At 51.1% G+C, this 17,100-nt stretch overlaps 1 protein-coding gene and 1 long non-coding RNA gene across 2 annotated transcripts in view; one reads left to right on the top strand and one right to left on the bottom strand.

Moving 5' to 3' along the window:
* LOC116283451 (uncharacterized) overlaps positions 1 to 17,100 on the bottom strand; it is a 33,684-nt gene that overhangs the window by 4,987 nt on the left and 11,597 nt on the right. The window contains exons 2-3 of the long non-coding RNA XR_012059251.1: positions 8,394 to 8,477; positions 2,015 to 2,211 (exon numbers count right to left, since the gene is read on the bottom strand). This is a non-coding gene — a long non-coding RNA (uncharacterized lncRNA). The remainder of the gene's footprint in view (positions 1 to 2,014; positions 2,212 to 8,393; positions 8,478 to 17,100) is intronic.
* ALLC (allantoicase) overlaps positions 1 to 17,100 on the top strand; it is a 28,328-nt gene that overhangs the window by 261 nt on the left and 10,967 nt on the right. Inside the window, exons 2-7 of the mRNA XM_031684729.2 lie at positions 7,220 to 7,314; positions 8,543 to 8,593; positions 10,187 to 10,274; positions 10,788 to 10,913; positions 12,065 to 12,144; positions 13,033 to 13,165. Coding sequence (XP_031540589.2) covers positions 7,220 to 7,314; positions 8,543 to 8,593; positions 10,187 to 10,274; positions 10,788 to 10,913; positions 12,065 to 12,144; positions 13,033 to 13,165 — 573 coding nt within the window. The remainder of the gene's footprint in view (positions 1 to 7,219; positions 7,315 to 8,542; positions 8,594 to 10,186; positions 10,275 to 10,787; positions 10,914 to 12,064; positions 12,145 to 13,032; positions 13,166 to 17,100) is intronic.

Below are 17,100 nucleotides of genomic sequence, written 5' to 3'. Positions count from 1 at the left end.
GCAGACATATGGTATCGGGTGTGGCCAAACACCGGGAACAGTGTTACCAGAGCCAGGAACAGCCCCAGTGTGCGCTCCGAGGCTCTGGGCTCCGGTCCTGCCCTGCTTGGGTTTAAGTCATGTGACTTTGGTCTTTACAAAAACCCTAAAGAACTAAGCCCACAGGTGAAATATAACTTTGTTCCAAGGAAAAGCCACACATCAGAGCGACACCTGAACGAATCCCAGGGCATGCGTTCCCCAGGGATCTCAGCGTGGACTTTGGGTTCTCCTACACTGCTGCCTTGTCGCACCCCTGGATAAACTTCTTTTGTTGCACCATGAGTGTCACACTTCTGGCCTAAGGTTTTTTGTTTTTAGGATTTGTCGACAGTGATGACAGAAGTCGCTGGAGATCTGCCTGAAGGGGCATAGTTCCCGTCAGCACAGCCTTGCTCGCTCCTCAGAGGGGGCCCCCTCTCCCGTGGTTCCTAGAGGCCCCCTGCTGTGTCTTCCTGTTTTAAGGCAAATCCCAAAGGAAAACAGCTCTTGACTGTATGGAACTTCAAGGTTATGCCTTTTCCATCAGGAGAGGCTAATGGCCTCAATTGCATCGCAGCCTTTACAATGCTGCTCATTTCTGATGAGTAACATGCAATTTGAATTAAAAGCTTTAGCACATGCATTAAACACCAAGCCTGGCCTCAGTCACAGCCCCTTTTAGAGGAGATCTTAGTCCTTCCCGTAGAATTATTCAAAAGCTTACTTAAAGTAAGGGAGTCCAGATTAGACAGATTTAGCAGCAGACGCTGCAGGTGGTCTGAGCGGTGGGAGGGAGGGAGGGAGGGTCAGGTCTGGCAGACCTCAGCAGCTCCGTCGTTAGCAACAGTACAGACCACGAGCAGGGGGTCTGGTGAGCCCGTGGCCCCCAAGTCAAGCTGTGAGCTCCCCCAGGAGGGTGGAGACCTGGCTTCCTCGAGTGTGACCTCTGGGTGGTGGAGAAGAGCCTCCTGCGGGCCCCGCACTAACAGGCTGTCGGTGGGATTTGTGGGGTGAGAGAAGCTGAGCAGACACGACTCACAGGGTCACGTCCGCCGTGGACGCTGGCAAGATGTGAGAAAGGACTGGGGCAGGCCTGGCACTGCTACGTCTGCGTCGGCCTTGCCAGACCCGGAGCAGAGCGGTCCCTGGGCCCATGACTGAGCGACCATAGATGTGTGTTTAAGGTACTGAGGATGTGTGACCACGGCAACAGAAGACGGACACACACCTGTAGGCTTTCATTCGACCTTCTTCTCAGCAACTGAGAAGCGTTATCACCCCACAGTGAAGTGGAGAGAGACAGAGAGACAGAGACAGGGACAGAGAGACAGAGAAAGAGACTAAAACACACAGAGAGACACAGAGACTGGGACCGAGACAGGGAGATGGAGAGACAGACTGAGAGAGGGAGGAGAGAGAGGCGGCGCCTTCCCCGCTCCCTGCGGGCTGTCAGCCGGGCCACCCTTCGCTCCCAGAGGCCTCTCTCTGGTTGTCGCACGTGGCCTGGGTCTCCAGGCCAGCGACAGCGGGTAGAGGGGGCGTCCTGTCTTTGGAAGCGCGATTCCACATCATGCATTGATTCTTTCTGGCTTCCCTTCTGCTGTGTGTGTCCTGAGCTTCAGCATGGGAAAGTTCTCTGCTTTCAAGGTCTCCTTAGACTTAAACTTAAATGGTTTAAATGGCAAATTGTCACAGCTTAACGCAACCGGGGAACACGTAGGCCCCCTGCCAGCATTTGACCTGCGTGTTCAGGACCAGGGCTGAGCGTCTCTGCCACTGAAACGCTCTGTCTGAACACAAGGTAGCAGAAGCGGGTGTGAGTGGCCAGAGGGAACAGTGGCTGGACTTCACCTCCCGCTCCTGCCCTCGAATTTTTATTAAATCGCTTTCAGAGCGTAACACTCCGAGAGCTCCCTACCGCGGCTCCTCGGCAGTATTTCACAAAAGCCTGTTTGTTTTCCTTTCATCTCCCTGTAACACATTGGGAACACACCTGAGTAGCGCCAAGTGAAGCTTTGCCAGGAGGATGCTAAGGCCTCTGAGTAGCTGGGCCCTGGAGTCGCGGCAAGGTCTCTTTGCGGCGCCGCCTTTCTAGACAAGCTTGCAGGCTCGGGGTGGGGAGCAGACGTCGGCCCGCGGGAAGGCCCGGGAAGATGCTGCGGAGAGTTTCTGCACCAAACCAAAGTCGTCCTGCCGATTGAAACAGATGTTTCCGAATGTCAGAGTTCACTTGGGAACAAACATTAGTCTTGGAAACTTCCACCTGGTTCTGAGGCGCTCTTTGATAACTATATATATATATATATATGTACGTGTTTTAACGAGCTCGAGCAAAGCGTGTTCACCGGCTTTGAGAAACAGGCTCCGGAACCCGCGTGTTGACCCCTGGTGCCGCTGGCCACACCAGGGTGCTGCAACTCCGACTAACGTGGGCCCAAGAAGCACGTTTAGCTCTTTGTTTTCCAAATGGAAACACTCATTTCCAGAAAGGAAATGTGCTTTTTAAAAAATGTGCCGGAGTGTTGTATTGTCTAAATGCAGTGCCAACTTTTGGGGTATGGGAGTGAAGAACGTGAAGCGCTGAGACCGACAGACACCCAGGACACAGGGGTAAGCGCCCCTTCCCCTTGATCTCGTTCTCCCCTGAATCTGCAGCCTCTGGCCCACGCACATCATACGGACCGTTCGGTGTCGCCCGAGGCACATCACAGGAAAAGATAAAAGGCAGCAAAGATGAAGAAGAGCGCCTTCCACCTCCCGCTGCCCTGCGGCCAGCGGCGGGAGAGGGCTGCGCGTGCGGGCCGTGCCCGCGTCACCGTGGCGCCTGGCTGCTCCCGTCAGGTGGGGTGCTGAGTGAGTGGGCAAGGCGGCCCCCCCGACTCAGGCAAAGGTTCGGATGCTCGGTCCTGGGCCCTCCTGAGCTCGCTGCAGCTGGCCGAGAAACAGCGTCGAGAGCGGGTGCACGACTGGCCTGGCCCTGCGGGGTAGGTGGGGTACAGGGCCGGCACTAAGCCGTTGGGGTCCAGGGGAGCCCAGGTGACTCTGGCTTGGCCCTGCTGAGGCTGCGGCCTCCGGGCCTAGCCTCTGCCTCGTGCCTTGGAGCCCCATTGCCGCGGGGAGGCCGACAGAGCTGAGCAAAGCGGGTGTCTGGGCCCTGACAGCCGCCCCGAAGGCCTCAGGAAGGAAGCGGCTTGGCCAGCTGACGCGAGGCTGTCTGCCCGGCGGGTGAGTGGTGGCTGCAGCTTGGCCTTAGAAGTCGGGGTGGCTTTGTTGGGGGGATGGGGGCTCTAGGCCAGGCTCTCCTCAGAGCTCCTCCAGCCAGTAAACGTCCTGCGGGGATGGAAAGCTTCTGCACCTTTTATTTAACTGTAATGAATTTAAAATGTATGAAATAGCTGCACGTGGCTGGTGGCTTCCAGGCTGTGGTCACCCAGCTGCCGCGGCCCCGGGACCCGCCCCGCCACGTGCTGCCTCCCTTCCTCTGCTCCCAGCTCAGCGCCCGCCTCGAGGGGCTCGCGGGGTGTGTGTCCTCAGTGCCCCTTTCCTGCGTGAGGGCGCCTCCGTCACCGGCGTCTCTGACGCTGTGTCCCCACCCTCGGCCGTGAGCCCCCTGGGAGCAGGTGTACCCCAGCGCGCGGCCTGGTGCCTGGAGGTTGTGCGAGCGCCACACTTGGCTGCCAGTGAACAGGTCACGATGGAACGTTTGCTTGTGTAACCGTCCCTCGTGTGACACGTGTGCTGATGCTCTGCTAAGACTTTCAAATATCAGTCGTACATATTTGGGAACATGGGTCGCTTCCCAGCTGTGTGGTTGGGACAATTTGCTTGGCCGCTCAAGGAGGCATTTTCTTCATTTGTAAGATGTGGATAATACCAAACTCGCAGTGCGGTTCTGAGGACGCAAATGAGATAAAATACATGAACTGTGCACGACAGGATTGTAAACTCAATAAATGTCAGTGGATTTCTTCTGCTCTTCTTCATCCTCAGGAAGGTTTTAGTCCGTTTCGGGAACAGGGTTTTGTAACACGAAACAAGTTAGAAAGCATTATGCACTCATTCATTTATTCAGCAAATATTTACTGAGCGTCCTGTACATGCCAGGCAACAGCCAAGCCCTGGAGACGCGCCGGCAGACTAAACAAAGTCGCTGTCCTCACGGAGCACCTCTAACTGGGAAAGACAGAGCATAAAAGACTCATGAATATAACAAAAAAGAAGCAGACTCACAGATCTAGAGAACAAACTGGTGGCACCAGTGGGGGCAGGGCAAGGGGCGGAGCCGGACAGGGAGGGGATTAGGAGGCAAACTATTAGGTATCAAACAAGCTGCAAGGGTGCACTGCACAACACGGGGACAGTAGGCGATATTTTACAACAACTGTAAATGGACTATATGGTACAGCTGTAAGTTTGTAACATTGTACAGCAGCTATACTTCAACTAACTAAACCAACCATCCAGCTAAACAAACAAGCAGGCAGATCACACAGGCGCCCGTCTGCCACGGAAACCCAACAGGCTCGGAGTGTTGGCTGCGCTGGGGGGAGTGGAGACACCGCCACAAGCGGAGGGGGGGCTTTTCTGAGAAGGTGACTTCAAGCAGAGTTTTGGCCAGAGGTGAGGGGTGAGGGGTGAGCCGCACGGGTGCCCGGGAAGAGCGTCCCGGCAGAGGGAACAGCCATTGCCAAGTCCCGGAGGCAGGACACGCCTGTACCGTGAACAAGGGGCCGGCAGGATAGCGCAGCTGGAGCGGGGGTCAGGGCAGTAAGCGAGGCTGGGTCAGAGAGCATGGGGCCCCGAGGAGGGAGGTCTTGCGGCCATTGTAAGGAGACCAGCTCCTACTCTGAGCCAACGGGAACCATCGCAGGGGTTTTAATTATCTGACTTGAGTTTTCGAAAGATCGCTCTGGGCGCTGCGCTGCGAACAGTCCGTGGGGAGGGAAGGGTGGGCTTAGGGAGGCGGGTCGGGATGTCCCAATGATCCTGGAGAGATGGTGAAGGCACCCCCACGCCACGTTCTCTCTCCGCCTTGTTTCACGTGGGCCCTTATCCACCTCCCTCTTAGACAACTTCGAAGAAAATTCTCCAGATTTTTTCAAAGAAAATTCCAGATATCATTTCAAGGCTCCTGATCTAATTTGAAGGTGGACGTGATTTTCCTGCAGATTGGATGTGAGGTGTAGGGGAAGAAGGACGAATGGAAGACCACGCCACGGTTTCTGCTGGAGGGGCTGGGAGGACAGAAGCGCCCCTGGCGGGGATGGGGGGACGCAGGCGGGCGAGGTGGGTGTGGGGATGGTAGGGGGTAGGGAGCCGAGGGCAGGACCGGCCGGCGCCAAGAAGGCCGCACACCCAGAGGGAGGTATTTGGAGCTGGCAGGTGGAAGTCCAGGAGGTGAAGTGCATTTGGGAGAAATAGCGTGTGGATGATGTTAGAAGCCGGGAGACTGGTTGAGACCATGGGGGCCGAGGGTAGAGGCGTGGAGGGCAGGGACCCTCCCGCCTGGGGAGGTCCGGGGGCGGGGGACTGCGGGAGAGCTGCCGGGCCCCCCGCCCGGTTCACAGCTGTTCCCACTTCTTTCCCCAGAGATTGTTCCCACGCACGTTCCCTAGAGCAACCTTGTGGTGCCTGCGGTTTAAAAACAGTGTCCATTTCACAGGGAGAAAGTCGTTTTATCATTAATCACATTCTTGTGATTTCAAGGGAGAGGGGACTTCTTCCATTGTCCAGTGACCATTTGTGTTTCTTCTTTTGAGTAAGAATAATTCTGCAGGAGATACCATTTTTTAAAAACATCTTTTATTAATTTATAATCATTTTACAATGTTCTGTCAAATTCCAGTGTAGAGCACAATTTTTCAGTTATACATGAACATATATATATTCATTGTCACATTTTTTCTCCAGTGTAGAGCACAATTTTTCAGTTATACATGAACATATATATATTCATTGTCACATTTTTTTCTCCGTGAGCTACCATGAGATCTTGTGTATATTTCCCTGTGCTATACAGTATAATCTTGTTTATCTATTCTACAGTTTTGAAATCCCGTCTATCCCTTCCTACCCTCTGCCCCCTTGGCAACCACAAGTTTGTATTCTATGTCTGTAAATCTATTTCTGTTTTGTATTTGTGCTTTGGTGTGTTTTTGTTTGTTTTAGATTCCACATATGAGCGATCTCATGGTATTTTTCTTTCTCTTTCTGGCTTACTTCACTTGGAGTGAGGATCTACAGGTCCATCCATGTTGCTGCAAATGGCATGATTTCATTCTTTTCTATGGCTGAGTAGTATTCCATTGTATAAATATGTCACCTCTTCTTTATCCAGTCATCCGTTGATGGACATTTAGGCTGTTTCCATGTCTTGGCTGTTGTTAATAGTGCTGCTATGAACATTGGGGTGCAGGTGTCATCCTGAAGTAGGGCTCCTTTTGGATAGATGCCCAGGAGCAGGATTCCTGGGTCAGGAGATACCATTTTTTATTTTACTGTATTTGCTTTGTGAGTGGAGGTGCTGTGGACTGAACCCAGGACCTCGTGCTCGGTAAGCACCTGCTCTACAACTCAGTTACACCCACCTCCCTGAGGTAACATTTTTTTTCCTTTATACAGTTTTATTGTCAAAGCCAACCTTCATCTGCTTTAAGCAAACCATACCACATGAATGGAAAGCATTAATTATCTTGGCTGAAAAAGTCTCAAATTATACAGGTTTGAATTTTATCCAGGCTATGTAGTAGTTTCCTGTTGTCAAAGTATAAGACCATTTTGATTATTTTTTAAAATACCAGAAAATTTAATTAAAAATAGGGCAAAATATTTGAATAGGCATTACATTGAAGAAGATACACAAGTGGCTAATAAGCACACAAAAATGTAGTCCACGTCATTAGTCACGAGGGGAGTGCAGCTTTAAGTCGCAGTGAGACCCCGGCACACACCCACGGGAAGGCCGTTAAACCAGACGGACAGCACCAGCTGCTGGCGAGGATGTGGGAGATGGGAGCCCTCGCACGTTGCTGGTGGAAATGTAGCATAGTCTGAGACACCACTTTTTCCGTTGTCTCTATCCGCCGTGAAGGGTAGGGAGAAAGGGTGGGAACGGGGGCACCGCGGGCTCCGGGGCGGGGCGACCGTGCCGGCAGGGCTCTGCCCCCAGAGGCTGACCGTGCCCGCCATCTCGTTGCAGGGAGCATGGCTGATTCTCCCCGGGAAGGGAAGCGGGCCGGGCCTCCGCACTTCACCCAGCTGACTGACATGGCGTCTGAGTTCGTAGGAGGAACGGTAAGCGGGTCTCTCACGGCAGCAACAGGGACTCCACGTGCTCACGCCATGGCGCCGGCTCACCACGGCAGGGACCCCGGCTGGAACAGCAAGAATCGGGCCCCCCAAGGAAAGCCACTCACAAAAGGCTTCCAAAGAACCTCTTGAATTGGTGACAGTTAGGAGCAAGGGCGGCACTGCCTTAAGTTTAAAACAAAAGGACATCTTGCGCCCGTGGAAGGAATTCCCCGTCCCTCTGCGCGTGTTCTCAGCGTATGGGTCACGCTTGGGAAGGGGATCCCCTGGGGAACTGGACAGAGTGCGATGTGCAGAGGCGAGAGGCCAGGCGCAGAGGGAAGGCCCTGCGCTCTGCCAGGAGACGGCCGGGCCAGGCTGGCGTCAGGGCAGGACAGGGCACCGCGGGGCACACCTGCTGGGGCGGGGGGGGGGTCACGCAGGGAAGTGATGCTCAGAGGACACCTCAGGCGGGGATGGGGGGAGCTGGCGAGGCCGAGGGGCGAGGGGAGGTTCGGACAGAGGACTTGGGGAAGGGAGTCTCCTGGGGGCGTGGCGAGCCCGAGCCTGGAGAGGCTAGGAGAAGCCCCCTGTGCGCTCGGGGACTCTGCCAAGGAGAGGCTGAAGGGGCAGGGGAGGGATTCGGCCACCCAGACAGCGGGGGCTCCAGGACGGCCAGGTCCTCCCGTAAATTTAGGTTCTGGGCGGGGGTCAGAGCCCAGAGCATGGTGTCCCTGCAGAGGGCAGCTGTCCCTGGGCCCAGGTGGATGGCGTGACCCGTTGGTGTAATTAGTATTACCCACCTCCCTCTCAGAAATGTCCTGCTTTGGTTAACGCATCCCTTGGCCACCCCACCTGCAGGGCGTACCCGGTGGCGGAGCCGCAGGTGGGACTTTTTTGGCCACTGCTTTGTTTAGGAAAGATTCACAAAGTCCAGTGCCCTCGGTTCTGGAAAAGAAGGTGGTTTATTTTCTTTCCAAGTGTCAGAAGGTAGAACTTTTGCATCCACATGGCAAAGGGGATTAAGAGAAAAGGATGGGAAGGAAAGATTAAGGGGGAGGTGGGCAGGGCAGCCGAACACTTACACAGCATCGTGGCTTCACTGCCTCTGGTTCCTCTCCCCCTGGGCAATTCCACATCTTCCTTTTACTGCATCTCTGAACGTTTCACTGGGGAATGAAATAAAATGGTTTTAATTTACGGTTATTTTATCTTTACCTCTTCACCTGTCCAGATTTTATTTGCAACAGATGACTTTTTTGCTCCTGCAGAGAACCTGATAAAGGTACTGTAAATTGGCCTCTGTGATGCACAGTGTGGGGTGGGGGGCGATGCATGCAGCTGCCTTAACGAGCATCTCCCCCTGTACTTGGGGTGGGAGTCACGAGATGTCAACGAGTGAATTAGCGTATTAGGACTGTAGAAACGTGTAGAAATCAGCCTCCACTCACGGCAGGGACAGAGAGGGACCTGACACGGAGTCTGGGGGAATCACAGGGTTGCTCTCTGCCCCACGTGGCAATCATCATCCGTGTTGGGGAGAAAAGTGGTGCACATCTTGAATTTTTAAAAAACATTTTGCCTGTCTAGTTATAAAAACTGTAGAACATGCTTATGAAAAACACAAAATACTGACACACCTAGGGAAGACCGGAGCCCCGCCGGAGCCCGGCCGCCCGCCCCACCGGTGAGACAAGCGCGCGCTGTCCCGTGAGCCGCGGTGAGCCCTGGCGCCCGGCGTGTGGGGGACGCCGCCCGGGCTCCGGCCCCCGCTGCGCCCTGGCCCGCTGGCCTCCCTGGTGGAGCCCTTGCTCCTCCTGGGCGGGACCTGGCCAGCCCCGGGGCACGCTGAAGTGTGACCCTCTGAGGACCCCTCGCACAGGAGGACTCACTCCTCGGGGGAAATGATAATAAAACAAAGAACAGAGATGTTGCTGAGCTTGTTCTGGGCCACACAGCCGGTGTCAGAGCTCTTACGAGTCACCGTGTGTCTCTCTCTGAAGAATTTAAACGCCTGCACACCTTGACCTCGCTGTTCCCCAGATTCACAGTGTTTGCCCCCGTACGCAGAGGAAGAAAATTCTCATTCCAGTGTCGTTTGGAGGGGAAAAAACCGACCCCCGCGCCCACCCGTGGGGCGGGTTTCCCGGAGCAGAAGCCCCAGCTCCTGCTTGCACCTGACCCGATGGGAAAAGGAGACACGCCCCATTCCCGGCCCTGCCCCCAGCCCAGAACAACTTCTCAGAGTCTGCACTATTCAAGGGACATTCACAAGGATTATTTCAGCTTTGTAACCAGCTTGAGGGATGTGCTCACCACCCCGTCCTCAGGTGAAGCCACGGGGACTCAGCGTTGGTCTCAGGACCCGTGAGGCTCTGGGCCGAGCGCACGCCGGCCTGTGCGAGGTCAGAGCGCAGGGCGGGCGGGGCGGCTCCGGGCGGGGCTGAGAGCTCAGCCGGTCCCAGGTCCAGCCTGCTTTTCCCGTGACGCGGGCTGTATCCCTTGTTAAGCCGTCTTCTCGGGCGGCTTTGTGAATCTAACTCTTCTTTCTCACTCGGTTCCGATGGCCTTGCCGGAGGTACCTGGGTGGCGGGTGGGAGTCGCCCTTGTTTGTGGACCCTGTGGAGTGAACTGTGACGTGTTTTACTTACTGCAGTCAGGGGCTAATTGTGTGAACTACAAAGATAGGGAGGCACCCCCTGACTGGTGTGGGCTACCTGTGCGTGAAGGTGGGGAGACACCGCAGGCCAGCTTAGGACTCCCCCAGGGTCCCTGTCTGCACCGTCCATCTGTCCCTTTGGGGCCGAAGTTCATTGGCTGGAAGCCCAGGCTCTCTCGTGAATGTTAACCTTGCACTTGTCGCACCTCTTTGCTTCAGAGGGACAGCCCACGCTTTAAAGAGCACACGTACACCGAGTTTGGGAGGTGGGTGGACGGATGGCAGACCAGAAGGAAGAGGAGCCCAGGTGAGGAGATGACGGCTCGTTTACCCACACTGCGAAGTTTAGAAACAGGGGCTGCAGGAAAGCAGAGTACATTTGGGGTCAATTTGTTCTCTTGGTGGAGCTTCTGGGGGTTGAACCTAGGACCTTGCGCAGGCTAAGCACGTGCTCTACCCGAGCCAGACCCTCCCCACGCCTTGGGGTCAGCTTTTAGCAGGAGGCCCTGATTTGCAGTTGAAGACGTGAGGCTCAGAGAGGGCAGGCAATTCACCCAAGACGCCCCTGCGAAGCAGTCAGTCTGGGATCAGAACGGGTGTCGTTGAAGCCAAGGCCTGTGCACGTTTCTGGTCTGATTAGAACTGAGGACACGTGGGGGCAGCAGCCGCGTGGGGCCGCCCTGCGGGAGGCCTTGAAGGCGCGGCTGAGGACTCAGCTGAGAGCCTTTTCCTGTGGGGTCCGTTTCGTCTCGGTTTTGTCTGGTCTCGGGCTCGATCTGCCGCGCTGTCTGAAGGGCTGCCCTGCGGTTTACGACTCCAGGTCACGACTGGTGCGTCATCAGGCTGGGAGTTCAGGGGCTCATCTGGGGCTTCGACGTGGACACTTCTTACTTCGTGGGAGATCACGCCCCTCGAGTGTCGATTCAGGCAGCAAACTACAAAGAAGGTGCCTGGGAAACCCTGACCCCCGAATGCACGTTGTGGGGCTTGGGGGCGCACCTGCCCGGCCTGAGTGTGCCCTTCCCACCCCGCCAGGCTCAGTGACCTGTCCCCTTCCTGCCGTGGAGCTTCACGAGGCAGATTCCCAGCAGGGCGCTCTGTGATTTTTGATTGTTAGCTTGACATTTTTTGACCCGATTTAGCCGTCATTATCCCCGCTCTCTGCAGGCCTCACCCCAGGGCGCACCCTCACGTGATCATGAGGTTGGGTGAGCAGGTTGCTGGGGAGGGTGGTGGGGAGGGGCTGCCCAGAGGTGCTGGACGAGGTGGAGCAGGTCTGAGTCAGCTGTGGGGCCAGTGGCCAGCTCCCCCTTCAACTGCCAAGTCTGCCTAGCAATGTGGCAACTACCGGGGCCCCAGGAAGGGTCCTTCCTGCATCCTGGACGGCTGCACTGTATGAATCCTAAAGTTCTTAACTCGGCATCACCTGATACTGGTCTCAGAGTTGATATTTTTAGAAACACCATACCATTATGTACACGTCTATGCATGTATTTAGGGAAGGAAAGTCGGGTCAGCTGGGGGATTTATCCCGAGAGCACTCTGTGCACAGCGCTGGCCGAGGCTCTGTGGGAGTGAATGGTTCCTGCTCCAGAAAGAGCTGGGGACCCTGAAAGGTCACCTGATGGTGGGAGAGATGCTCTCTTAAAGGCAGGAAAGAACCAGTGATAATGAGTGAGATTCTCTCAGTAACCTGTCCACGAGGGCTTCAACTTCTGAGTCACCCAAGTTCCAATTCTAAGGATGCCATTGGTGGAAGGAGTGTTTCTGGAACTGACTTACAATATTCCAGAACTTTATTCATCCATGTTTTTGAAGACTTTGGTCATGTGATAAATCCGCTGAGGCCTGACTGAACTTGGAAACCGCATTTACTCTTTGACAAGAGGAGGTTCAGCACCACTTCTGAAGTCAGTTGAAATACTGAGGAACTTGAGCACATGTGTCTGTTACTTTGATCACCTGATGCTCTGACTTGAGAAACGGTGTCTTTGGTGCAAGTTGGTAAAACGAAAATCACTGTGCAACCCACTGGGGGAGGATATTCTCTTTGATCTTGAGCACAAACCGTAACCCTAATAGTCACTCTAACTGCAGATAAACAACCAGAAATCCCTCAACGAGAAGTCAGGACGGGAGTGGGGGCCACCCCTGAGGAGTTTGAAGCCATTGCTGAGGTACAATGCTCCGCAAAGAATGAGGGCTTGTCTTGGGGGTTAGCACAGCCCTGCTCACCTGGCTGTGCATGGTGGTTCTCTGGGACCCGAGGCCCGGCACAGCTCACTCGTGTGTATGTGCCCTGTGTGACGGTGCAGGTGTTTCCCCAGTGGGTGGTGCAACCTGTGTCCGAGGGACCGCCACCACCCCAGCCAGGTCGTGGCAGTGCTTCTCCTGGGAGGCGGCTGCTCGCCTGACCCGTCTGAAAATGTTAGCCAGTGAGATAAAGACAGAAATTGATGGTTTAAGTACTTTCTATAGCAATTTGACAAAGTAACTTTATGTCTGCTGAATTCAGTAAACAATTTGGCTTGTGTTTTTGGTACAGTCTTGGTTGTCAAAGTTGGTCTGGGAATTAATTGGTGGTGTGTTTTACAAAAGTTGATCCACGGCAGACAGGGAATAAAAAACAGCAAAAGCCAGCAGGCCCTTCCACAGAAAACTGTTGCAAGGTTCAGGCTGACCAAGGTACGCCACGGTCTGTGGGAGCAGCCTGGTTTTTACTGGAAGGCTCACACCATCAGCCTGGCTTCCTCTTTCTAGGAATCCTCAAGGTGGGGGGTATCTCGAGGTTCATCCCTGACCATCCCTGCCCATCTTCTGCCAACACCACCCAGAGGCTATTTTGATCAGGATGGAAAAAACAAACCAACCAACCCAGGCCTTTATTCTGTTTATTACCCCTGGGACTTGCTCTTTAGCAGTGTTTTCATTGAAGAGTTCCACTAGGCATCCATCGTTAATTTTTATCCCAAAGTGTTTCTGCCCCGGAAGCCCCACACAGGCACTAGGATGAGAGAACTCATTGTTCTCTAGAGCCGTCACTCACTTTTTATCTTTTTTGCCAGCTGAAGTCCAGCGACTGGAATCACTTGGTTCCCATGACAGAGCTTAAACCAGGAACTCCTGCTTCCAGCCACAACTACTTTCCAGTCAGTTCCCAGCAGAGGTGGACTCACGTCCGACTCAACATCTTCCCGGGTAACTATGACTTGGCGCCGTCTCCAGGGCTATGGCTTCCTGACTTAAACCTGGCAAGTTTTAGAAAATGAAAGTGAAACCAGCCTTTCCTTCCCAGTCACTGGTCTCTTTAGGGTTTCAGGATTATAATCTGCCTTCTCTGTGCTCCAAGGAATTCTTGTTTTAATGCCTCCACCCCATAGGTAGTTAGTGAAAAATTATTCAGTAAATTAGGACTTGATGGAACTAAGTTGTATCAGGTCGGATAGCTCTTAACAATTTCTGTTTCGCAGCCTTGTTGGCAGTTGAAGTGCTGTGTACAAATGACCTGCGTTTTGCTTTATTTAACAGCTTTGTTGTAATTTGTATAGCATGTAATTCACTCATTTGAAGTGTTCAATTCTATGGTTTATAGTATATGTAAGCATATGGTTTGAAGTCCATGCAAATGTGTAGTATACATGTAGCTGTCACCACAGTCAACTTTGAGCCATTTCTATCACCTCGGAAGGAAAGCTGATCCCCTTAAGCGCGAATCTGCTTTCTGTCTTTTTTTTTCTTTTTCTTTTTGGCAGGGGGTGGGGGCTAATCAGCAAAGGGTGTCCAAACATGGGGGAAGGGCACAAAATAAGGACCACTTCACGCATTTGTGCGTCACCCTCGCCGGGGCCACGCCGCCCTTCTCTGCACCCTGCCAGTCCTAGTGTGCGAGCTGCTGGAGCGAGCGAGCTCTGCTTCCCGTGCTGGCAGATCGGACTGCCCTGGAGACTTCGTCTAAAGGGTCTCTGGGGACCAGCTTCTTTCGCTGAGCATCATGTTTTCAAGGCTCATCCACGCGGTAGCCCGCCAGCACTTCATTTCTTTTTATGGCTGGATGACGTTCCGTTGCGTGGATGGACCGCACATGGGTCCGTTCATCAGCTGATAGGCATTTGAGCTGTTTGCACCTGTTGGCTACTTATGAGTAATGCTGGTATAAACATTCCTGTACAAGTTTCTGTGTGGACACACGGTTTTCATCAGGGTATTTCCCTAGGATTGGAATTGCTGGGTCACACGATAACTCCATGTTTTAAATTACTTAAGGAATCATCAGACCGTTTTCCAAAACGGCTGCACTGTTTCACAGTCCCCCGGCGCCGTCTGAGGGAAGGTCCCGGCTCCTCCGCATCCGCCCAGCACGTGCGGTCGGGCTGTCTGATCACAGCCACCCCGGAGCGTGTGCAGTGGGGTCTCACTGCGGCCCTGACTGGCGTTTCCCTGACGACTGGGATGAGCATCTTTCCAGTGGCTTACCTGGCCATATGCATGTTTTCTTCGGGAAAATGTTTATTCAGGTTTTTTGCCCATTACTAAACTGGGTAAAATTCAACTTTACTGTTTCATTATTAGTCTGTTACTACTGAGATGAAGGGTTCTTTATACAGCCCAGATTCAAAGCCTTTATCAGAGCTAGGGTTTGCAAATAATTTCTCCCATCCTGTGCGATGTCTTTTCACTTTCTCTGGGGAATTTCTTGGAGAACAATAGTTCTTAATTTTGATGAAGTTCAACTATGTGTTTTTTCCTTTTGTTGCTCATGCCTTTGAAGTCATATCTAGAAAATCATTGTCAAATCTGAGGTCATGAAGAATTACCCCTATATTTTTTCTAAGAGTTTTATCATTTCTAGCTCTTAGGTTTAGGCCTTTGACTAATTTTGAGCTAATTCTTGCATATGGTGTAAGGTAAGGTTTCAACTTCCTTACTTTGCATGTGGAGATCAGTTGTCCAAGAACCTTTTGTTTTTTTTTCCTGGAAAGGATTTTCTATCCCAGTTGAATGATTTTGGCATACTTGTGAAAAATTAGCTGACTTATATAGATATATGGGTTTATCTCTGGACTCTCAATTTTTTTTGTATTTATCTTTATGCTAGTCCTACACTGTTTTGATTAGTGTTGCTTTGTAGTAAGTTTGGAGATCAGAAAGTGTGTCTTCCAAATTTGTTCCTTTGAAAGATTTTTTTTGGGGGTTATTTGGAGTCCTGTACAATTTCATATGCAATTCCACATCAGAATCAGCTTAAGTTTCTACAAAGAAGCCAGCTGGGATTCTGATAGAGATTGCATTGAATCTGTAGATCAATTTGGGGAGCATTGCTGGTTTAAAAATGTTGAGTCTTCCAATGGCATGTTTTCCCATTTATTTACATTTCCTTTCAACAATATTTTATAGTTGTCAGAGTATACATATTATACTTCTTTGTTAAATTAATTCCTCCATCTTTTGTTGTTTTTGATACTACCATAAATGGAATTATTTTCTTAATTTTGTTTTGGATTGTCTGTTTTAAGACTATAGAAATACAACTGATTTTTGAATATTATTCTTGTGTCCTACAACTTTGCTGAACTTGTTTATTAGTACTAATGGATTTTCAGTGAGTCCTTGGGGTTTCTATGTACAAGATCATATTATCTGTTCATGGAGATAGTTTTATTCCCTCCTTTCCAATCTGGATGCCAGCCAGCTGTCTCCATCTCTCCCTCTTTCCATATCTCTGTCCCTCCATCTCTCTCTCTCTCTCTCTTAAAATCTCCAGTGCAATGTTGAAGAGAAGAGGCAAGAGCAGAATCCTGGTCTTGTTCCTGATCTTAGGGGAAAAGCAGTCTTTCACAATTAAATACGATGTTAGCTGTGGATTTTGTAGAAGCCTTTTATCAGATTGTGAAAATTCCCTTCTATTCCTTGTTTGTTGAATGTGTTTATCATGAAAAGGTGCTGGATTTTGTTAATTTTTTTTCTTTGTGAGAGTGTCATGTGGCTTCTCTTCTGCGAGCAAAGGGTATGACATTGACTGATTTTCAGGTGTTGGACGTGGTCACGGTGTGTCATATTTTGTGACGTGTTGCTGGATTTGGTTTGCACGTGCTTTGTGGAGGATTTGCATGTCTGTATTCATAAGAGCTGTTTGCCTGTAGTTTTCTTTTCTTGTGAAGTCTTTGGTTTTGGTATCAGAGTAATACTGGCCTCATGCAATGAGTTGGGAGGTGTTCCCGCCTGTTATATTTTTTGGAAGATTTTGTGAAGAATTGATATATATAAACACATATGTGTATATATATACACACATATTTGTTTACTAGTTCAATTTATTTAGTTGACATTGGTCTATTCAGATGGTCTGTTTCTTCCTGAATCATTTTCGGTAGTCTGTGTCTTCCAGGAATTTGCCCATCTCATCTTAAGTTATCTAATTTATTGGCATATAACTGCACTTTTATAATCCTTTTTTTTTCTGTAAGGTCAGTAGTAATGTCTTCTCTTACATTTCTGATTTTAGTAATTTGACTTTTTTCTCTCTTTTTCTTGGCAAACCTACCTAAAAGTTTGTTAATTTTGTTACTCTCTTCAAAAAACCAGATTTCAGCTTCACTGATACTCTCTCTGTCTTTAATTTCTACTCTAATCTTTATTATTTCCTTCCTTCTGCTCGCTTCAGGTTTAGTCTGCTTTCTTCTCCCGTGTCGTTAGGGGGAGGTTCTTATTTTTCAATATGGGTATTTATAGCTATAAATTTCCCTTTAAGCATGAGTTACTGCATACCTTAAGTTCTGGAATGTTGCGGCTTCATTTTCATTCATTTACAAGCATTTTCTATTTCACATTTTGATTTCTTCTTTGACCCAGTAGTTTAGAGCGTGTTCTTTACTTTTCATGTATTTGTGAGCTTCCCAAATTTCCTTCTCACTGATTTCTAATTTCTTTTCATGTGATTGGAGAGAACACTTTGTATTATTTCCACCCATTTGCTATAACCTCACATATGGCTTATCTTGGAGAATGTTCCATGTGCACTTGAGAAGAATTTGTGTTACGCTTTTGTTGGGTGAAGTGTTTTATAGGCCAGCGAGGTACAGCTGCTTTATAGAGTTGCTCAAGCCTTCTGTTTCCTTGCTGATCTTTTTTCTAGT

The sequence above is a fragment of the Vicugna pacos genome, chromosome 15, assembly GCF_048564905.1.
Source record: "Vicugna pacos chromosome 15, VicPac4, whole genome shotgun sequence".
NCBI classification, from domain to species: Eukaryota; Metazoa; Chordata; class Mammalia; order Artiodactyla; family Camelidae; genus Vicugna; species Vicugna pacos.
Note: the sequence above shows the minus strand (reverse complement) of the source record. Positions and strands in the feature narration are given on the sequence as shown.